The sequence below is a fragment of the Sycon ciliatum genome, chromosome 9 (assembly GCF_964019385.1).
Source record: "Sycon ciliatum chromosome 9, ocSycCili1.1, whole genome shotgun sequence".
NCBI classification, from domain to species: Eukaryota; Metazoa; Porifera; class Calcarea; order Leucosolenida; family Sycettidae; genus Sycon; species Sycon ciliatum.
Window position 1 is genome coordinate 8,573,394 of NC_088651.1, and position 13,180 is coordinate 8,586,573.

Genomic DNA, 13,180 nt, shown 5'->3' on the forward strand with positions numbered 1-13,180 from the left:
TGGTCGCGCTCCTTTGCCGCAAACTGGGATGGCCAATCCTTCTTCTACGATGTTAAGTGTTCAAAGTCCCCCGACCTTGAGCTATTCACGGATGCCTCTGATGTTGGCTTCTGCGGTTTCTATCAAGGACAATCGTTTTTGGGGCAATGGGCCGCTGAGATGCAGCATGAACCTATTGTGATTACTCGCTTCCGAGAACTGGCTTCCACAGCCAACCAATGCCTGGTGCCAACTCCTCCGCTGAACTTGCCGCTCTGATTGCTGCCTGCAATGATCTCATGAGCGACTCAGACCTTTAAGCCCGGTATTTGCGCACACATAATCTGATGTACCCAGTTTCGGCTATGGCCGAGTTCCGGTCCCTGACCGCTACTGCCGGCAGCTCACGGCCAGTGTTTGTGTTCGTCAACGGCAGCTACTTCTCCCGAGTTTGCTCGACTAAGATCCTCAACTGCAACCGGGTGAGATCCCATTCTGTGCGCATCGGCGGGGCCACACTCATGGCTCCCCGGAGTACAAGTGTCTGTGAAGCAGCCATATGCCGTGCAGACTGCTGGCGAAGTGCAGCATCCGATCACTATGTCAGGCGTGCAGCCGGTATGCCCCTGTGCAATGGCTAGCAGCAAAGACTGGAACAGCCCACGCCCATGTGGTGTTGAGAACAGAAGTGAGGTACATTTGTAGTGTTGTACAGTGTCGTGCCGTCCGCTTGTTGTGCAGTCCTTGTGCCGGTATGGCTCTGTGGGTATCACTTAGGGGTTTGCCATGGTTACTTGTAGGAAGTTATGCTAATGAGCGATACCGTGAGAAATGCTTGGTCGTGAACACTGGTTTTTGGGAGGGTCAAATGCATTTGCCTCTCAGTGTTGTGCTGTACTGTCTCAGTGTTGTGACACCTGTATGTTGTTGTGTGGTTGACCCGCCGGTTTGAGGCATGGGTGGTCAACTGTGTATGTTGTATCGGTGTGTTCCCGTTTGAAGTTGCCGGGCCACCATGTGGTTGACTCGCCGGTTTGAGGTATGGGTGGTCAACTGTGTCTGTTGTATCGGTGTGTTCCCGTTTGAAGTTGCCGGGCCACCATGTGGTTGACCCGCCGGTTTGAGGGATGGGTGGTCAACTGTGTCTGTTGTATCGGTGTGTTCCCGTTTGAAGTTGCCGGGCCACCATGTGGTTGACCCGCCGGTTTGAGGCATGGGTGGTCAACTGTGTCTGTTGTATCGGTGTGTTCCCGTTTGAAGTTGCCGGGCCACCATGTGGTTGACCCGCCGGTTTGAGGCATGGGTGGTCAACCGTGTATGTGTATCATTGAAGGTGCAATACGTACATTGCGGTGACTCGCCCGATTGCTGTTGCCGGGCACCTTCGCATTTATTTGCCTACTTGTGAAGAGATATCTCTTCTGGTTTATTGCATAATTCTTGGCTCAGTGTTATCCACGGTGTCGCTCGATGCAAAGTCTCGTAAATATTTATCAGACAAAATTGAAAGAAAAAAAACTATGGCAAACCCCACTTCCTTGTATTCTATCTGTTTGGTGTACATGTGTCCACGTTTTGTACGTTTGGCACGCACATGCGTGCGTGTGTATGTGAGAGCGTGTCTGGATAAATGTGCATATTGATGTTTTGTTTGTTTAAAGTTTTATTGTGTGTATGCGTGCATGCATGTGGGTTAATGTTCTTTTTTGTACACAGTACCCTCAGTTCCGATACTATTCACTGATGAGCGGAACACGAAAATCGATCTTGAATAACATAAAAATCCTTTAAAATTCCATGAACTCGTTGTCTGGCCATGTCTGCATCTATTATACTCTTTATTGCACTGATAATTATATCATATACAGTCGTCCCTCTCTAATCCGGCACCTTTTGCTACAGCATTTTCTGCCGGGTTAACGAGGGTGCTGGATTAAGAAATCCTGCCCTTTGACCCGGCCCTACCCAATTACATGCATGTATCATATGTCAAAACGCAGGGTTTTTCCGTGTCAACCCAAGTATTTAGTGCACGGCTTTATATTCTCAACTTTTCTCCAGGAATATACACAGTGATAAAGTAAAACAGAGAACATGTTCACATGTATACGTACTCTTGCACACACACGCACAGTCGATTTACGACTAGTAGTAGTAGTAGTAGTAGTAGTAGTAGTAGTAGTAGTAGAATTTATTATTTTACTAGGGAACTCCCAACAGGCGTTGCCTTTTTACTGGGAACCCTAGGACTGCCGGATTATGAAATCAAACTACGTGCAGTTTGAGCGATTCGTTTCAAAAAGTCACTGCCGGAGACGGAATTCAAGTGCCGGATTAAGATGTAGGAATTGAACGAAAAAAATCGGTTTCATCAGAAAGTGCGCCGGTTGGCAAGGGTTCCGGATAAACAAGTGCCGGATTAGAGAGGGACGACTGTATACAATGTAGCTCATGGGTATTGAAGATATGTCATTTATGAATATGTCTATAATTATGAATATTGCAGCCTGAGTGATAACGAGAGAGCTGGGAAGCTCAGGGCCCTACGCTATGCTTTTTTGCCTTGATGACCTAGTCAAAAAAAAGCTCAGGGATGTTATAAAATTCTTTAAAAATTTCCTTTTTTTTTAAGACATAACCTGGGATTCGAACCCGCACTATCGCGCGCCCTGCATGCATCCCCCGATACACTTCGCATACATACTAATTCTTCCAAGTTGCTTCACGTTATGATTTTGCGCTTGAAAGCCCTATATGAATATGCTTTGTGGCCAGCCGTCTTTGACGGTACGGTACGGTACGGGATAGGTACGGGACAGGTACGATCGAGAGTAATACGACACCGTCTACCGCCTTGATGACGGCAAAAAAGCATAGGGATGTTATAAATTTTTCAATTCTCCTATTTTTTCAGGCATATCCTCGGATTCGAACCCGCACTATCGCCCTACATGCATTCCCCCATACACTTCGCATTCATACTCATTCTTCCAAGTTGCTTCACGTTATGATCTTGCGTTTGAAAGCCGTATTTGAATATTGCGGCCAGCTGTATGTGGCCAGCTGTGTTTGATGGTACGGTACGGTGCGGGACAGATACGGGATAGCGCCAGGCGTGACACAAACAAACAAACACACAAATACCAAACGAGAGAGCGTGGAAGCTCAGGGCTCTACGCTTTGCTTTTTTGCCTAGCTCATCGTACATGTTATAAAAACTGATGGAAATGTCTTTTTCCGTTGATTGGCCACATCACTGTATTGCAAAAACGTTTCAATCGGTTTGAATATTATGAGTAAGGCAAAATATTTGCAGAATTTATTGCGGATTGTTATTTCTCTAATAATCATCTACTTTTGGTTTGCTCCTTCTTTTCTTTTATCTCCTTATACTGTAAATCAACAAATTTTGACCGATGAGAAATTAAAACCTCTCTTTTAGAGAGGTAAAGATGCACGTTATTTCCGACGTGACGCGCAATGTCACGTCAAATTTGAAATCGATCGGTATTTGTGCTCTCACATGCATCCATTGCTCAATCATGCATCATTTGCCTATATGACAAACTTTGGCCTGCGATTTACTTTGGCCGGTTGGTACCAAGCGGCGAAATCAGCGAAATCGCCAGCGAAAATTTGTTGATTTTAATACAGTAATCGGATTTTCTGGCCTTTTTGTAGTAATATACATGTACATTGACCTGTTGAGCCAATGACCACGCCGAATGCATGGTTGTCTGTGGAGCACATTACATAACTTTACAGTCTCCTACAATACGTAACCTGTCTGACGGCAAAAGAGGCTGCAGATTTAGTTTTTCTGCGCGTCGACGAAAGTTCAGTTCGCGTTATTTGCCTCGCACGTCGAAAAATCAACGCCAGTGACCTGCTGCTCACGTCGAAATTTGGACATTACATAACTTTACAGTCTCCTAAAATACGTATCCTGTCCGACGGCAAAAGAGGCTGCAGATTTAGTTTTTCTGCGCGTCGACGGGATGTCTGTCCTGACGTTTACTGGGACCGGCGCTGACTCTGCCGATCACGGGCGTTCTGGACTCGACGGGATGTCTGTCCTCACGTTTCCTGGGACCGGCTCAGACTCTGCCGATCACGGGCGTTCTGGACTCAACGGGTTGTCTGTCCTGACGTTGCCTGGGACCGGCGGACTCTGCCGATCACGGGCGTTCTGGAGTCGACGGGATCTCTCTTCCGACGTTTCCTGTGACCGGCGCTGAATCGCTCGTTCATGCTTATTTTCGAGACGACGGGATCTCTCTTCCAAAGTATGTTTATGCTGACGCATCCTATCACCTATTCGGCGTCTATTCTAATTTAATTTCCTCCTCGTCTCCCTATTTCTTTCCAAATCTCCCTCTACATCAGGGAGTCGTATACATAATACGACGAATATTGGTACGGTACGGGACAGATACAGGAGCCCGCAAATATTGTTGACAGCTGTTATGTACAATCCTGTAGAGCCTTTGTAGTCACAGATACGGGACAGATACGGGACAGATACGGGATAGCTCCAGCCGTGACACAAACAAACAAACAAACAAACAAACACCAAATTAAAGCTGTGTGGACCCTGGCTAGCGCCAGACGTTACTGAAGTAACGTCTTCTGCATAGCTACGGGAATTAAAGCTGTGTGGACCCTGGCTAGCGCCAGACGTTCCTCAAGTAACGTCTTTTGCATAGGTACGGGAATAATTAATAGTGAAGAACCACTGGAGCATGCGCTCTTCTAAACCGGATGGGCTCTAAATAATCACTATGCCAAAGAAGCAGTAAAATACGAACTAATGAGTACACAACCGTATAAATGTCTTAGACTGTGTTGGAAAACTGCTAGAAAAGTGCTCAATGCGCCGGGTGCACATTTTTTCCCCAATGATTAATCCCCAGGTTTTAATGCCAAATGTCTGATGACTGCTTTGGCATGGCAATTAAGTCAGAATAGATTCCGATTCAATCCCTGCCTCTTGTATTGGAAACCGTTATGCAATGGAATCACGATGTGCCCTAACTCGGAGTGCCACGTTACTTGTGTTATGAATGAGGTTGATCGGAGAGCACATTTGGTGATGACTTTGGAAGTCTTCTGAAATCAACAAGCTGAAAGCTGCTGATTTTCCTCCTTCATATCAATGTACCCTCCACAGATAAACATGTGGGATACAATGTGTACAATCATCTCTCATAGTGAGCCATGTTCTTTGTTGGCTACTTGCTGAATATTCACTTGTGTTATAGTCAAGAAAGACACCTCTTCACTATGCCATTAAGATGGGTCATATCGACTGCATGCGGCATCTACTGGAAAGCAAAGCCAATCCAAACCAACGTGACAAGGTACGTTGCATCTCATGAAGCATTAACAATCAAAACTAAGAAACTGCCACCCTGTGCTGCAATAGTCTTAACCACTGCACAATTCTCCACAGGAACACTGGGATGTGAAGGGGAGATATGAGATGAACTAATTCATTTTTGCTGATCCAAACATGTCCGATTATGAAAGTTGAAGAACATGTGTTCTACCTAGTATTGTGATATGTAGTGTAGAGACTATGTAATACATACAATATAGTGAACACACAAGTACATGTGACTGAGAACTTCTCTATTTGATTTGTAAAATATACTGCAGTAATCACACCATCAGAGTGATGCACCAGTTTTCCCCTGAGTGCTGCACGTCAAAAGAACTTTTCTTTCGCTATCACTGCTTGTACCTATCGCTGTATCACAGTATGGCAGGACACCACTTCACTATGCCACTATTGAGAACAAGGTCGACTGCGTTCTGCATCTACTGCATGCTGGAGCTCATCCTGATCAGCCCGATGAAGTAGGTTATGGAGACATTTTAATAATACTATAGTATTCTTGAATTTGGTTGCTCCAACGAGGAGCACACGCTTCTTGCCGTACTTGACACTTGACTGACTCACGACTGCCGCATCGTTGGAGCAACCAACTTCATGACTAATACCGCCGAAGTCGCAACTTCTAAGTTACTATAGTATTCTGATAATCAATTTCTTGGAAACTCACTGTATGAAGAAAACAAAGAATATGTTGGCAAACTGCTGGAAAAGTGCTCAATACGCCGGATACAGAGCTTTTTTCACAATGATAATTCCCTAGGTTTTTAATGCCAGTTTTGATGACATTTCGGCATCAGAATTAAATTTATCCTGATTGGATCCCTCTCTCTCTCTCTTTCATTAAAACTGATATGTGAAGGAATAACGATGTGCCCTGACTCAGAGAGTCATGTTGCTGGTGTTGTGAATGTGGTTGGTCGAAGAGAACATCAATTTTGGTGATGGGTTTGGAAGTATTCTGGAATCGACAGGCTCTAAACTGTTACTTGCCCTCCTTCATATCCATGTATCCCCACTGATGAACATGCGGCACACAATATGTACAAACATCTCTCATATTGAGCCATGCTCTTTGTTGCCTACTTGCAAAACATACACTTGTGTTATAGTTGGGAAAGACACCACTTCGCTATGCCATTGAGTTTGGTTATATCGACTGTATGCGGCATCTACTGGACAACAAAGCCAATGCAAACCAACTTGACAAGGTACGTTGCATCTCATGAAGCATTAACAATAAAAACTATGAAACTCCCACCCGGTGCTGCAATGGTCTCACCCACTGCACATCATCCACAGGAACACTGGGATGTGAAGGAGAGCTATGAGATTTCATTTTTGCTGATCCAAACATGTCCGATTATGAAAGTCGAAGAAAATTGTGTTCTACCGTTATTGTGTTAGATAGTGTAGAGACAATGTGTCGCATCCCTGCGAGGTTCGTTGCCTGTCATGATCGCTCACAACCCAACCAAATCCAACCGCCAGGCGGTCGACCAATATAGTCGACGACCCAACTTAGTGTTCTGCTCACCTTGATTCACACACGAAGCGAAGACAACGGGTAGAAGGTCTGAGAGTCTCAGTCTATTACTCAAGTCCGGGAGAGAGTTAATTGTGTAGAGTTATGAGGTGACATTGTTCTTTTATGCACTGTGAAGAAGAGATAGAGAAGTTCGTGCAAAGCACGGCGTGATGGTTCTGAGAAATCGGCGAATAATACAGGTTTTACAATGCAGGCATAGCAAGGAAACAGCAAAAGATCAATAGTTCAAACAACGGAAACGACAATGAATAAGAAGCACAAACGGAGCAAAAGGCCGGATCGGGACGTAGGGAGCCCGCTCACCTAAGTCTCCGCGGAAGTCTTTGAATTATATGGATCCCGTCGGGGAGCCCGCTCACCCGACGTGATAGAACAGCGTAACTCCGGCGGGATGTTGTGCCGTATCCGCTTCCCTTTTCCGAGAACTTCACCGGCGGGCCCTTCGCGGGTCACCGCGGCGTCGCTGTACCGCGCTTGCCACGCCTTCCTTTTGCGCCTTCATTTTGCGTGCGGTTCCCCGCTCTTTTGCGCACGCCTCTCGTTCTTCTGCACTCAGCTCTCATTTTTCTGCACTCAGCTCTCATTCTTTTGCGCACGGCCCTTCGTGACTTGCACGAAGCGCGAAAGGGATCATGGAAATCAATAGGACTTCTCAGTCACATGATTTTGCATGAAGCCTAGAGCGTACATTTCCAGGAAGTCAAGAACTTCCTGGAACATTCCTAGAACATTCCACGCGAGAACCTACCTGACCAGGTTCCGGCGGTAAGGGTTTCCAGATTATTCGCAAGAAATTGCGTATTATTGAGATACAAGATATTGTTCTCGAGCATCAAGATTCAAATTCAAAAAATGGTGCAATGCGAAAAATTTCTAAAAAATGTTCAAAAAATCACTCAAAACCCGAAAATTATCTACCCGTTGCCATGGCAACGATGACGTAACATTATGCATGACAGCTCTGAGCTCAGATCAGAGCCTTCAGAGGCCACGTGCGCTGAAGTCGAAATTTTTTCAGGCCCATTGTGGCACGTGATCGGTGCCTTTGGTCCCCCAGATTTCCAAAACACCTCAAAAAGAGGTCTAAAAAAGGTAGAATTTGGCAAAAAATCGGAAAATTGTCGAATTTGCGAAAAATCACGAAAAAACAGCAAAATTCGAAAAAAATCCAAAGATCCAAAAAACACCCCATCATTCAAAAAGATATCTGGAAACCCCTATCCGCGGGGAATCATACGATGTGTCATGTCCAAGAGACATGACACCAACGTGGGATATCACGCCTAAAAAGCATGACACCTACGCGGAACAGCGCGTGCCGCTCAACCTACATGCTCAACACGTGGGACAAGACACTGGCCAAACCACGTGATAGTATAGATTGTGACAGCTCAATCACAGAGCTGCGCACGACACAGATACTACTGTCACAGGATCTGTCAAACCGCGAGGGTCGCGTCCAGGACGTGACAAATGTAATGCATACAATATAGTGGACACACAAGTAAATGTGACTGAGAACTTCTCCTTGTTTGATTTTTGAAATATTGCAGTAATCACACCATCAGAGTGATACACCAGTTTTCCCTGAGTGCTGCACATCAAAAGAACTTTTCTTTCGCTGATCACTGTTTGTACCTATCACTGTATCACAGGATGAAAAGACACCACTTTACTATGCCACTATTGAGAACAAGGCCGACTGCGTTCTGCATCTACTGCATGCTGGAGCTTATCCTGATCAACCCGATGAAGTAGGTTATGGAGACATTCAAGTTAATAATACTATTGTATTCTACGAAGTTTTTTTACTATAGTATTCTGATAATAAATTTCTTGGAAACTCACTGTATGAAGAAAACAAAGAATATGTTGGCAAACTGCTGGAAAAGTGCTCAATGCGCCGGGTACAGAGCTTTTTTTCACAATGATTATTCCCTAGGTTTTAATGCCAGTATTCTCATGACTGTTTCGGCATCAAAATTAAGTCACAACAGATCACGATTGGATCCTTCTCTTCTCCCTTGATTAAAAACTGTTATGTGATGGAATCACTATGTGCCCTAGCTCTGAGTGTCATGCTGCTTGTGTCATGAATGTGGTTTGTCGGAGAGCACATTTGGTGTTGGGTTTGGAAGTATTCTGGAATCGACAGGCTCTAAGCTGCAACTCGCCCTCGTTCATATCAATGTATCCCCACCGATGAACATGTGGAACACAATATGTAGAATCATCTCTCGTATTGAGCCATGTTCTTTGTTGGCTACTTGCTAAACATGCACTTGTGTTATAGGACGGAAGGAGACCACTTCACTATGCCATTAAGATGGGTCATATCGACTGTATGCGGCATCTACTGGACAACAATGCCAATCCAAACCAACCTGACCTAGTAAGTTGCATCTCATGAATCATTTTAATAAGCAAAACAGTGAAACTGCTGCCCTGTGTTGCAATGGCCTTACCCACTGCACATCATACACAGGAACACTGGGATGTGAAGGAGAGCTATGAGATGAACTAATTAATTTTTCCTGATCCAAACATGTCCGATTATGAAAGTTGACGAACATGTGTTCTACCTAGTATTGTGAGAGGTAGTGTATGTGGTATGTGACATGTGGCATGTGACATATGGCATGTGGCATGTGACATGTGGCATGTGGCATGTGACATGTGGCATGTGGCATGTGACATGTGGTATGTGGCATTCAATGTGTACAGCCACCTCTCATAGTGAGCCATGTTCTTTGTTGGTTACTTGCTGAATTTACACTTGTATTATAGTGGGGAAAGACACCACTTCACTATGCCAGTGAACGGGGTCACATCGACTGTATGCAGCATCTACTGGACGGCAAAGCCAATCCAAACCAACCTGACATGGTACGTCACATCTCACGAAGCATTAACAACTGAAATTAGCTGTGAAACTGCTACCCTGTGCTGCAATGGTCTCACCTACTGCACAATTCTCCAAAGGAACACCGAGATGTGAAGGGTAACTTTGAGATGAACCAATTCATTTTTAATCTCGTGAATATGTGTTTCGGAGACAGTAGCATCAAAGTGGCAAAATGAAAGCATATCGTGCATGAACCATTGTTTATCTGTGGGCCAAGGTGACCAACTAGCATGAAGCATCATCAGAAAGACACATCGGGAGGGAAGGAGAGACAGAGACAGAGACAGAGAGAGATAGAGGCGGGGCTTGTTTCCTAGAGGTGGGTGACTGCTCAAAGGTTTAAGGAGTTTTTTTTTTTTTTTTGAAGTTTTATTTTACATCGCCAACCAAACGGGCATATATGCCCAATATTATGATGGCGATAGAATATAAAACGAAATGTGGCTCGATAAAGCTTTACTCGAGAAAATAAGACAGTAGTCAATGGGAAATATATGTACTGGAAACTACGGTAATTACAAACCAAGTTCGAATAGAATTAAAAATCAGTAAAAAATGGGAAAAATGAGGACCGACGCCAGAGGGAGGTACTATTCGGCTATATTAACCATAGCAGAACAATTTCATAACAGAAATAAGAGAACTAGGGGTGAAACGAAGGTGTCAAAGGTTCAAAGAACCTTCGTTTTCAATTCAAAAGAAGGTCGACACACGATTTCTGCACACACATGCACTGATCTTCCCTGTATACACGTTTACTGTACTTGTACAGTCGACTAGTTTTGTGTCCACTTGGCTCCAGGTAGGTGCCACTGCAAGTGCATAGTAGGCCACAGACTGCGCTTGAGTGTGGCCATTCCCGGCCACGGTGTGCAGAAGTAGTCTTGGGCAGTTTGGGGTGCAAACTGCGCAGTGCAAAGCTATGGACGTGCCAATTGTGGTGACTGCACGGCAAATATGTGCGCAGTCATGTACTTTGCAGGGCACATGCACAGAGTGTGTTTCAAGAGGAACTGTGAATGGTAAAAGAATCCTTCGACATCTTCGTTCGTTTTGATGAAGAAGGTTCGTTTGGAAAATTGAGACCTTGGTTTCACCCCTAAAGAGAACAAATTCTGCTGTCATCGCCACACTACAACGAAGCCATGAAAGTTTACCAAAATTAATTTTCTTGTCACATTCATCAGTGGAAAGTCGTAACTGAAGAGTAACCATGCTGAACAATGATTAAATATACATTCAAGAATGTAGTTGGTTGCTCCAACGAGGAGCACACGCTTCTTGCCGCAACTTCTAAGTTCGTATTCAATAATGTATTACGAGAACAAAATAACTGATGAATGTGAGAAGAAAATTAAAATTGTTGTCTCCACGTCGATTAAAAACACTTTCAGCAGTCTTTAAAACGAATTTGGACGACGAGTGGACGTGAGCTCCTCTGGCAGGGTGTTCCAAAGCTACACAGCGGAAACCAATGGTCGGCTGTCGCCAGATGTTCGCTGAGTTAGCGGCACAACGTATTTGCAATTATTGTCATTGCCACGGGTGTTACTGGGAGGTTGGAGGGTTACTCTATCTTTCAAAAGAGGAAAAAGAGTTGGTGGACAAGCCGTTGATTATTCACTCTCATTGTAATATCAAAAAAGTATTCTTTCTAGACCAAAGAGTGGTATATTTGATAACATTTAATAACGATAGAAATATTTACGATACTTCTCCAGACGTTTCGTTGTTCTGAACAACATCGTCAGTGGATAAAGAATGGAGGGCTTTGGGTGGTGGCACGGGTTAATAGGGAGTGATGGTGGTGAGATGAGGTGAGGTGAGAAGGTGAAGGTGGGAAATACATGTATCTAAGTTAATGGTGAAGGTTAGGTGCGGGTTGATACAGGTGGGAAGGGGTACACCCTTCGGGTAGAAGTGTAGGTTGGTAGAAGGTGTTGGTGTGCGTAGAAGGTGGAGTGAAAAGAGCCACATTCTCTCTCGGAAAAGGTTGTCGTTCTTACACTGGCTACACACTTGCTCTACCCAGCTCTGCAGAAGCCTTAAGTTTGCATGCACGTGCGATATTCGCATCATATTCGCACATAGGCAGAGTCGAAATGTTTGTACTCTCGGATTTGCCGCCGTCTTGACGAGTGGCCACTGCGAAACACCCGTGGGTAGAGCATCCTTGGCCGTAAGCTAGGGTCCCTGGTTCCAGTCCTGGTGGTTAAAGTCAGATTTTTGTTCACACATTTCCCGTTTGCACATTTCCCTCCAAATGGTTGAAATTCTTGCAGGGAACTAGTCTGTGAGAAAACGGCAAGGAAGGAACAACAAATGCTTGAAAGTAGAATCGATGCGCACGGGCAATATGATGTACCGCCATGTTTAGCTGACGTCAGGGGGGGGGGGGGGGCACCACCCTGTGTTTGCCACCTGTGCATGCGGTCGCATGCACAGCGAAAATACCAGCTTATCATCCGTAGTAAGGGTAAGTAACAAATGCGATATAGACCATCATAATTATAGTGAGAAAACTACGAAAATGTTACGTGAATTGTAATCTACTGTTGATGCTCTGCATAAACTGAAATTTGACTCCATGCTCATCAAATATTTCTCACAGGCACTAGAATGGCGATATCCAAATGTGTAGCAATATTAAACTCCTGCCAATGCCATCTATCTTTTGCGCTGCCTCGAGACATTATAATAATGAATCGATCATATTATGATCGATTCGATTCATCATAACCTGATCAGGGGCGTCACAGGGTGGTTGGGAGTGGTACGACCAAGGGTCCAGGGTGTCCCCCGGAGAAGAAAATTCTGATTTTCGGCCAACAGGGGACGTTTTAGCACCTACAGCCGCAAAGGAGGGTTCCCCTTGCACTTACCGTATTTCCACAAATAGTAGGTCAGTCTACTATTTTTTCAACCTCGTCCTAACCCGGCCTTATAATCGAGGACGGCCTTGTATTCAAGGACGGTCTTTTATTCTTTCAACCCAGTTTGACCCCGGTCTTCTATTTTTCGCCGCACAGTTTTACCCCCATTCTTCCATTTTCTTCTACACAGTTTGAACACGGTCTTCTACTTTTACCCACAGTTTGAGCACGGTCTTCTATATTTAACACAAGTTTGAGACTCATTTAGTAGGCCCGGTCTTCTAATCGGAGACGGTCTTTTATTTTTTCAATCGCCCCCTGCCCTGGCGTTGTATACGAGGAAGGCGTTGTATACGAGAAAGGCGTTGTATACGAGGAAGGCGTTGTATACGAGGACTGCGTTGCATACGAGGAAGGCGTTGCATACGAGGAAGGCGTTGTATACGAGGAAGGCGTTGTATACGAGGAAGGCGTTGTAT

General features: G+C 44.8%; 1 protein-coding gene across 1 annotated transcript in view; it reads left to right on the forward strand.

Annotated features, from left to right (window-relative positions):
* The first annotated feature begins 344 nt into the window (after nt 1-344).
* LOC135824231 (uncharacterized) overlaps nt 345-13,180 on the forward strand; it is a 26,878-nt gene continuing 14,042 nt past the window's right edge. The window contains exons 1-7 of the mRNA XM_065336962.1: nt 345-461; nt 5,241-5,339; nt 5,740-5,838; nt 6,487-6,585; nt 8,579-8,677; nt 9,217-9,315; nt 9,711-9,809. Of these exons, the coding sequence (XP_065193034.1) occupies nt 345-461; nt 5,241-5,339; nt 5,740-5,838; nt 6,487-6,585; nt 8,579-8,677; nt 9,217-9,315; nt 9,711-9,809 (711 nt within the window). The remainder of the gene's footprint in view (nt 462-5,240; nt 5,340-5,739; nt 5,839-6,486; nt 6,586-8,578; nt 8,678-9,216; nt 9,316-9,710; nt 9,810-13,180) is intronic.